Raw genomic sequence first — 8,722 nt, forward strand, 5'->3', positions numbered from 1 at the left:
AATAAAACAAAAGCTTGGTAACCAAAGTTATACTGTGCTAAGGGCTGTTCAGGGGTGACAACAAGGCCCCTAACTCAGACGGCTTGAATGCCATGTTAGCCAAAATGGGGATATCCGATTGAAAAGCAGTTAGATGGAAGCACAGCTCTCCACACAAGAAGGGGGGAAAGAGAGCTGCAGAGAAAAACAGGCAGTACCTTTCCAGGTCAAATCCTATATTCCCAATCTATACAAACCTATGCTGGAGAGGGGGACCTCTCTTGCTTTCCTGTTTTCAGCCTTTCCAGTAGTTCCCTCTCCCCACAGATCATCCCATCATTGCCCACCCAGCTCCCCCAGTCGTTCACTCCTATGCAGCAATCATCTTTCTGCCTACCCCGCGAAGGCTTCATAGGCAATAAGCAGCTAAACACACAGTCTCCGAAGAGCGAAAGGACCGCGCAGGTAGCGGCGGCTCTAAGAAGCCTGGCTTGGGCAGCCTCCTTCCCCCTTACCTCAATCTACGGCCGCCTCGCGAAGGTTCCGGCAAAGCTCCTACGTTGGCACAGCGGGAAACGAGGACAAGCTATAGACAGAGCTACCTGTGACCCAGCTGCGGACTCCTGAGAGGAGGAGGAGCAGCCGCAGCAGCAGCAAAAGGTGAGCACCAAGGAGTACGAGCGCCTAGAGAGGACCGACCCAACAGGCTTTCTACCACAGACACCCAAAAAAGGGCTAGAACAACCATCCACCCGGAGCTCAACGGAAGCGGAAGTTGATACCAAAGTCCTCTCACTAAAATACTCCGGGTGCGTGCTCCCATCAAGGTCACTCCTCCTACATGCACGTGTAGGTAGTGGGGACCGGCGCGCGCTACTGGAGGGATGCTGGGCACGACGGCGGGAATGGTGGTAACCGCGCCTGGGCTGTCAGGGAGGCCCGTGGTGCTGGCGGCAGCCGTTTCGTCTGTCTTGTGGCGCGCGGTGCGAGGCCTAGCAGGGCAAAGCCAAAGGCGTCTTTGCCCGGCAGAAGGTTCCTTCCCTCTGCGAGTCCCGGAGGCAGACGAAGCAGCCCGGGCAATCCTGGAAAACTCTCGGGCACCACCCCCACTGCGAAGGTTCATCGCCTGCCCCGACCTGGCACGTACCGTGGTCTCTCGACTGTGTCACAACTCAGTCCTGGAGCCCACCAGCAGGCGCCCGGCAGTCGTGGTGGAATGCGAGCCAGGTGAGGGAGTCACTTCGTCCTTCGGCGGATAGGCATTCTGTTCAGGGGAGCGTTTGAAGTAGCTGTTCCTTGTTATTTGCTTAATATATTTTATCCTGCATTTCCATCCAATCAGGGCCCTCAAGGCAGAGGACGATTAAAAAAGAGCATTGAAAACAAGCTTCTAAAACGGTACACATATATAAAGCAGTTAAAAACATTGCAAGTATAGATAGATACTGCTTCGGTGGGAAGGTAACAGCGTTTTGTGTGCCTTGGCGTTTAGTAAATGGAGATGAGCACCGCTTGTTTAGTTTTCGGACAGTGCTGGATCTTTGGCTTGGAAATGGAGATGAGCACCGCTCCCTAGAGTCGGATTCGACTGGCCTTCGAGTAAGGGAAACCTTTATAAAAACATAGACAAGAAAGGAGGGCCAGTAAGGGAATGCCAAATTATACAAAAAGGTCTTCATCTGCTAGTGGAAGATAATGGTAGTGGTTAGAGTTGCTGAGCTTTGGATAATGCTATACAACACACAGATGTTTTGGTAAAGGAAATTTTGCAGACTGAAGAAAATTAAATCAGTCCATAATTTGTTTACATTTGTAGGTTGTTTATGTGATGGGTTCCCAGTGTGGTGGCCATAGGTGCCGTGGTGCCTTGAATGTTTTTAGAAAGTGGGTGGGGCTTTTTCAATTTCTTATACTTATGGTATTATGCTGACAGTGGCCTTATGTAAAGTACATTACCTAGGCAAATAGCTGAATGGTATTCTAAAATCACAGTGAGACTTACTTCTGGGTAAAGATAATTTGGTTATATGGCTAAAATGCTTAATGCACATAATTGGAATCTAACAACAAAGTTTCTTAACCTAATAAAACAAAATAAATGCACTGGGACTGAGATTGAAGAACTGGAAGGGAGAAGCAACAGAAGGCATTAAGACCATCAATGTAGAAATTTCTCCCTAAGAGACATTACCTCCAGAGCTGATCCAGTTTTGCTTCTTCTCCAAGAATGTCCTTCAGAACAGTTCTGGTTGTCTTCCTCTTTATAAAATAGTAAAAAGCCCAGTAACACTTCTTTAAGACTAACAAACTTTATTGTAGTATAACTTTCCAGAAACACTGCTCTCTTCATCAGATGCATGGAGGGTATGAAGAAACTGGCCAGAGATATTAGGTGGTTAGGGGAGAAGATGCAGAAAGTGCTGTGTGAATGCGCAATCTAGGCTGGGTATGACCCTTCTGTTGATGAATCTGAATGGAATACCTGAAAGGCAGTTACTTTTATTAATAAGATAACTATCCAAAGTCTCTATTCAATCCAATTCTGACTGAGTCAAATTTACATATGAATTCCAATTTAGTAGCTTCCCATTGGATTTTGAAATGTTTCTGTTGAATTATGGTGACCTTTAAGTCCTTGATGGAATGTCCTGGTAGATTGAAGTGTTCTATTGGTTTCTGGATATTGCCATTTTGATTGCCATTTGTGTCCATTGATTCTTTTGCGCAGAGGTAGACTGGTTTGCCCTATGTACAGAACAGAGGGGCATTGTTGGCATGTGAACAAGCAGACCGTCATAGATTTCAAGCAGATGAAAGTTCTGGTTCCAAACTTCTTGAATCTATCTTAGAAAATTAAAAGGGGAATTTGTGATATGTTGAAGGATGCAGTTCTGTGCAGTTACTTAGGAATGTCCCAGTAAACTGACTGGGATTTTTTTCTAAGCAGATATGCATATGATCAGGCAATATCACTGAAGCTCCCTTTCCACTGGTTTTGGAAAAGCTTGTTACTAGGAAATTAGCAGAAAATATAATTTAATTAAAAACTTGCTAGATAGTACTAGAACAGGGTCAAAATGGGCTGCTTGTTGTAGCACTGCTGTGTTTTCTCTTCACCCTTTCTTTTCCTGCGTGAGAAAATACTTTGATGAAAGGTATCCACAAATAAACAAAAAATCCACCAGAGTTGCTTTTGAGGCAGAAGGTGTCAAAAAACGAAAGAAAAAGGCTTAAAGGTACAGTGAAGTAAATTCATTTGCCTTAATAGGCAATATTTGTTTATTTAGATTATTTTTATGCTGCCTCTCTGGGAACCTACTCAGAGAGGTTTAGAAAATAAAAAGAATGAAACTAAACATCAAAAGATATTAAATAAAATCCAGCATTAAAAACCCAGCTCAGCATTAAAACTTAGACCATAAAAACAGACTATTGGCAGCTTAAAGAAATAGTTTCCAGGATGAAATAGTATTAAAAATCAACTCCTTAATTAAAAACCTGGGTGAGCAGAAATATTTTGGCTTAGTGCCTTGAAGAAAACAATGTAGCCACCAGGTGAGTCTCAAGTGGAAAAGCACTCCGTAAATGAGATGCCATTACTGAGCTCTGTCGTTGGTTGCCACCTGCTTCACCTCTGAAGGCAGGGGCACCAAAAGCAGGGCTTGTGAGGCAGATCTTAATTGCCATGTTGGTCAATAAGGGAGGATGTGGTACTTCAAGCACCCTGGCCCCAAGCCATTTAGAGCTTTAATGGTAAGATCCATCATTTTAAATATTGCCCAGAAAAATAATCAAGATGGAAAACTGGAAAATAAGAATCCTTTTTCATATCAGAATTTGTGGCAAATTGATTGTAACCTTACATTGTCAGAAAGTAGCTGGTCACAAATCTGGAGGTTGAATACGTTTTCCTCGCAGATGATAAGTGTGAGAACCCAAATGTTCAAGATTCTGGCTCACTGGTATTTAACACCACAAAGACTCTTGCATATCTTTGCATCATATTCACCACTCTGTTGGAAGAAATGTGGACAGGTAGGAACCTCTGTGCACTGATGGTGGCAATGTGAGAGAATTAAGCAGTTCTGGCAGGCAGTGTTAGATCAAATATTTGTAATAACTGGTTATGAAGTGTCCCATACCCCTGCAGTAGTATTTTTGAATTATTGGGCTGAAGTGTCAGTGCTGCAGATTAGAAAGAAATTTATTTCCATCCTTTTAGTGGCAGCAAAATGCTATAGCTACTACTTGGAAATGTTCAGATCCACCAACCCTTGCCTTATATCAGAAGATATGGGAGATGTATATAATGGAAAAACTTTTATATCAAATTAGTATGAGTTAAACCCACCTCACAGTGACTTTGCAGGTGTGATTTATTCTACTGGATTATCTGTTGCAGCTTGAAATAGTTCCTAAAAACTCAAAATCCTTACTCTTATTAAGGATATGTATACTGTATGTATGGCATAAGCACTGTTTTATGATGTCACCCTTTCTAAATGAATATTGCATTAGTTATATGTGTAACAATGTCAAATGTGTATTCTAGTGTACTGTTTATAGTATTGATTTGTTTTAATATTAGGATGTTATTGCTTTATGTGTGGAAATAGAATTTTAAAAAAAAGATGGAAAAGTTCTTTGCCACTAGCAAGTTGAGTGGTTTTGTGGAACAAGGGATTAAAATAGTCCCTTTTCTGTTTAAAATGGAGAAGCTGCTTGTGGAAACCTGGTATTTTAAAGGAACTCCCTTATTAGCAAACTCAGACCTTTGCAGAGTACCATGGAGGAAAATCATGCTTTAAATGCAAGATTACTGCCTGATTACATGCTTGTTTATTCAGACTCTCATTTGGTTGGAATTTAGAATCCATCACTGCCTTCTGCTGATGGTTACAGATCTTTTTTCTTGTCCCTGTACTCCCAGTGGCCCCATCTGACCCCAGGAAAGTTGATGCCAATGGTTGTGGCAACTGCATGGACTGAGTACCACTTGGGTTGGGAGGTTGCAATAAGAAGGGAGCAAAGTCACTCTCCCATCAGCAGATAGTGAAGGGAGATTTTGCTTCCTTCCCTTTCTGCCTATAGCTTCCTGACTTGTATTGTAATCGGTCCACATAGGTCCCTCAATCCATGAATCAATGCACTGACAATGCTACTGTATTGAATTTGGCTTGCTTCTGGGGAAATTTGTGAAGTCCTGTAGACTTACAGGAAGTATAAGAAAAATACAAGGAAGTGGAATTTCTGAAATCTTACTGAATCTCATAAAATTTGCTTGTATTTGTATATTTGTACTGAGGTATGAAGTCCAGCAGTGCAGGCCTATGAGCAGTTTTGCATGTTTACGTTTTACTTTTGATAAATTACATGCTGCTTAATTTCATTTAAAGACTGTATGAAGTAAAACTGTATGAATCTCTGCTGTTAGAGTAAAATATTAAACACTTCAGAGTAAAATATTAAACACTTATTTTTTAGGTCCTGGAATCTTGACCCGGACACTACTCAATGCTGGTTCCCAAGTGATAGCACTAGAGAGCAATAATGCCTTTCTTCCTGATCTGGAGGTACTTTTTAATTATTTAAATGAGCAATGGAACTTATGAGCATTCGTAATTAAACATAAGGTTCCAGCATCTCTGCTTAAAGTGTCATCATAGAAAGGCTGGAATGATTGCTCTGTAGAGATGCTTTTCTCCAAATAAACAATATTGGATTGACTAATGGTTGATGTGATGTAGTTCACACATTTATGTAACCTTCTAATTGTTCACTTTTAGTCTCTAAAGAGGAAATTAGACGGGCAACTGGAAGTGGTGCATTGTGATTTCTTCAAACTGGACCCTGTTGGTTTGGGATCACTGAGACCTCCTGTTATGTATTCTGAGAGACTTCTTGAGAATTTGGGCATCCTGCCTGTTCCTTGGACAGCAGGTAAATCATAATTTGTATGCATATGTGAAGGCAATGGCAAACCACCTCTGCTCTTCTCTTGCCTGGAATGCCCTCATGGATGGGGTCATCATGAGTTGGTTTCAAATTAATAGCCTGTACTTTGTGGATGAACAGTTGAGAGCAATTTTTAAAAATTATTTGTTCTGTTTGTATCAGATTATTCTCCATTTGACTGACTCAAAACAGGCTTCATTCAGAAGTATGTCCATACATTAGAATAGTGGTCTTCAAACCGTGGGTCAGGATCCAAAAGTGTGTCATGACTGTTTCATGGGCTGTGAGACTGGGAAGGAGGAGAGAGAAAAGGATAGGTTGAAAGGATAGGCTGTGCAGTAAATTTGAGTTTCTCTTTGCTTAATATGTGAAATGGTGTAGTGGTGACAGTGTTGGACTCGGATCTGGAAGACCCAGCTTCAAATCACCCGTCAGCCATGGAAGCTTGCTGGGTGATTTTGGGCTAGTCACATACTCTCACCCTCACCTACCTCACAGGGTTGTTGTGAAAATGAAATTAAAAAGGGGGAAATATTGTAAGCCACTTTGGGGCCCCATTGGGGACAAAAGTAATAAATGAAGTACATAGGTAAGTAAATAATGCTTTATATTCATAATATTAAACATGAAAAATAAGTTGTGAGTACATTGTTGAGTGAAGTAAAATTCTTGTGTTTTGCATGGGGAGGAGGAAAATATTTTGAAGTTACTTTGCAAGTGGGTCCCAAAAAACAAGTTTTGAAATGGTTCTGTTTTTAAAAGTCTGAGAACCTCTCCATTAGAGCAATAAAACAGTGAAATAGCAACCATTAAAATGCCACCAGTTAAAGCATCCTTTCAGTTCACCAAAAGCCCTTTGGAAGAAGACTGTTATGATGAACCCCCATTTCTTCTTTACTGTGAGGCAGATTTTCCCACCAAAATGCTGTTCCCCACTCTGACTGAGCAGCCCCTTAATAGTGTATTAGAATTATAACTTTCTGTGTGTCCCACCCTGTGATAGAAAAGTTATTGGGCTTTTGACCAGGCCAGAGATTTATTGTAGCTAAGCAGGCGCCCTTTTATAAATTCCCTTTGTAAATGGCACTTGACACAAAGTAAACTTCAAACAGGAATGTTGATTTTATTGAACAGGCACAGTTGGGTTAGGGATAGGCAGGGGATGAGAAATCGCTCTTCTCCCCCCCCCCCGCCCCCGCACCCAAACCCCCCCAACAATCACCAGCCAGGAGCCACAAACCCACTGCCAACGCCCAGCAAGGGCACGCCGGCATCCTTGCAGTGCGCCTCTTCCGCTTGGGGCCCAGAATTTCTGATGCTGCACAGCACCGAGCACACTGCTGCGTGGGACTGTTCAATGGGGAAAGATAGGAAGACTCGCAGGGCGTGGCTGTACCAAGGCACACGGGCTCTGCCCTCAGTCTTGGCGTGGTGATCGAAATCTGTGCTTCGGCACCCGGACGAAGAGTGGGGCTGCTCCTGCGGTTGGAATTGGCTAGAAAGACCCAACAGGGGGATAGTTCAGGGGCAGCTCCCAGGGAAAGCGTGAAATGCCCCGCTGGATCTGCCAGGTACTGCAGGAGGCCAGTTTAGGACCCACCCACCTGGGAACGCCCGCCCTGCATGTGGAGGTTTCTGAAGGCCAAACAGCAGCCCTAAGGAGCTAGGCGGCTCCCCCTAGCCCTTGACCTGCGATCAAAGCCCAGCGTGCTTCTCCTCTCCCTGCCCACGCTGACCTTTGCCCTCATCTGTGATTCTCAGAATCTGCTCCGATGGCTTTTAAAGGGGCAGAGTGTGCTTGGGAGAGAGAGTGCGGCTTGGCTTTGGTTCCAGAGAGGTGCTGGGCGATTTAGAAAAATGTGCCACCAAATCCCATGGGACCCCAGCCTGGCCCAGCTGCTGCTGCCTCCTCGGGGAGGCGCAGCCTGCGCTGCTCCCACTTAGCCACCAGCCAGCCGGCCAGCATGCCTTGGATCAGTAGCTTTGCGCACCCCTGCGGTCGGGCTCCCTCCTACTTAACCTGCTGCGACTGGGGGGGGGGAGGGGCAGGGAGTGGCCAGGCCAGCCAGGAAGGTAATGGGAGGGCCAGCGCAGGGCCGTGCATGGGAGGCTGCTGGGAATAAATGCAACGTCCCTGTCAGCGGGCTGAGTGGGCTTGGCAGGCAAGCAAGAGCTTCGGGCATGGCAGCACTCAACGGGGCAATGGAGAAAGGGCAGCCAGAGAGGAAGGGGCCCCTGTGGCTGCCTCAGCCCATTAAGAGCCTGGAGGTCCAGTACACCAAAGTAAGATGACCAGGGGGAGGAAGGCCACCTACTTACCTTGGGGAGCCTCTGAGGACACTGAGGCCTGGTCCCCCACTGTGTCCCCCCTCCCCAGACCCCGGAGTTGAGGGGCAATAGAACGCCCTGCCGGCAGCTCCCTGCAGACTGAGGGTGAGAGGCTGGCCGCCGGTTCTGTGGATGGGACTGAGGCAACGCTGCAAGGCAGTGAAGCCAATGGATACAGACCCGTGGTGAGTGACACATCAGGGAGCCAACTGATTTCGGCGCGCATCAATTCTTGCCACCCTAAAACAGGATTATTATATATTATAATATTTTGAATAGGCAACAGAGTACAGTTGAAGCTTATTTTCTTAGAGACTTAGTTCTTAACTGTGAGAGGTTTGTTTATCTTGGAAATTCCTTTCAGCAACAATGTATCTTAATAACGTTTTATATAACTATCTTAGTTTCCTGGAAGTTAGTACTTTCTTCCTGTATTTAAATGCTTCCTTGTGGGATTACA

General features: G+C 44.6%; 1 protein-coding gene across 1 annotated transcript in view; it reads left to right on the plus strand.

The window, feature by feature from the left end:
- The first annotated feature begins 856 nt into the window (after positions 1–856).
- TFB2M (transcription factor B2, mitochondrial) overlaps positions 857–8,722 on the plus strand; it is a 16,675-nt gene continuing 8,809 nt past the window's right edge. The window contains exons 1-3 of the mRNA XM_015408455.1: positions 857–1,206; positions 5,464–5,552; positions 5,766–5,919. Coding sequence (XP_015263941.1) covers positions 864–1,206; positions 5,464–5,552; positions 5,766–5,919 — 586 coding nt within the window. The 5' untranslated portion in view covers positions 857–863. The remainder of the gene's footprint in view (positions 1,207–5,463; positions 5,553–5,765; positions 5,920–8,722) is intronic.

Source organism: Gekko japonicus, unplaced genomic scaffold, assembly GCF_001447785.1.
Source record: "Gekko japonicus isolate JY-2015 unplaced genomic scaffold, Gekko_japonicus_V1.1 scaffold897, whole genome shotgun sequence".
Classification (NCBI taxonomy): Eukaryota; Metazoa; Chordata; class Lepidosauria; order Squamata; family Gekkonidae; genus Gekko; species Gekko japonicus.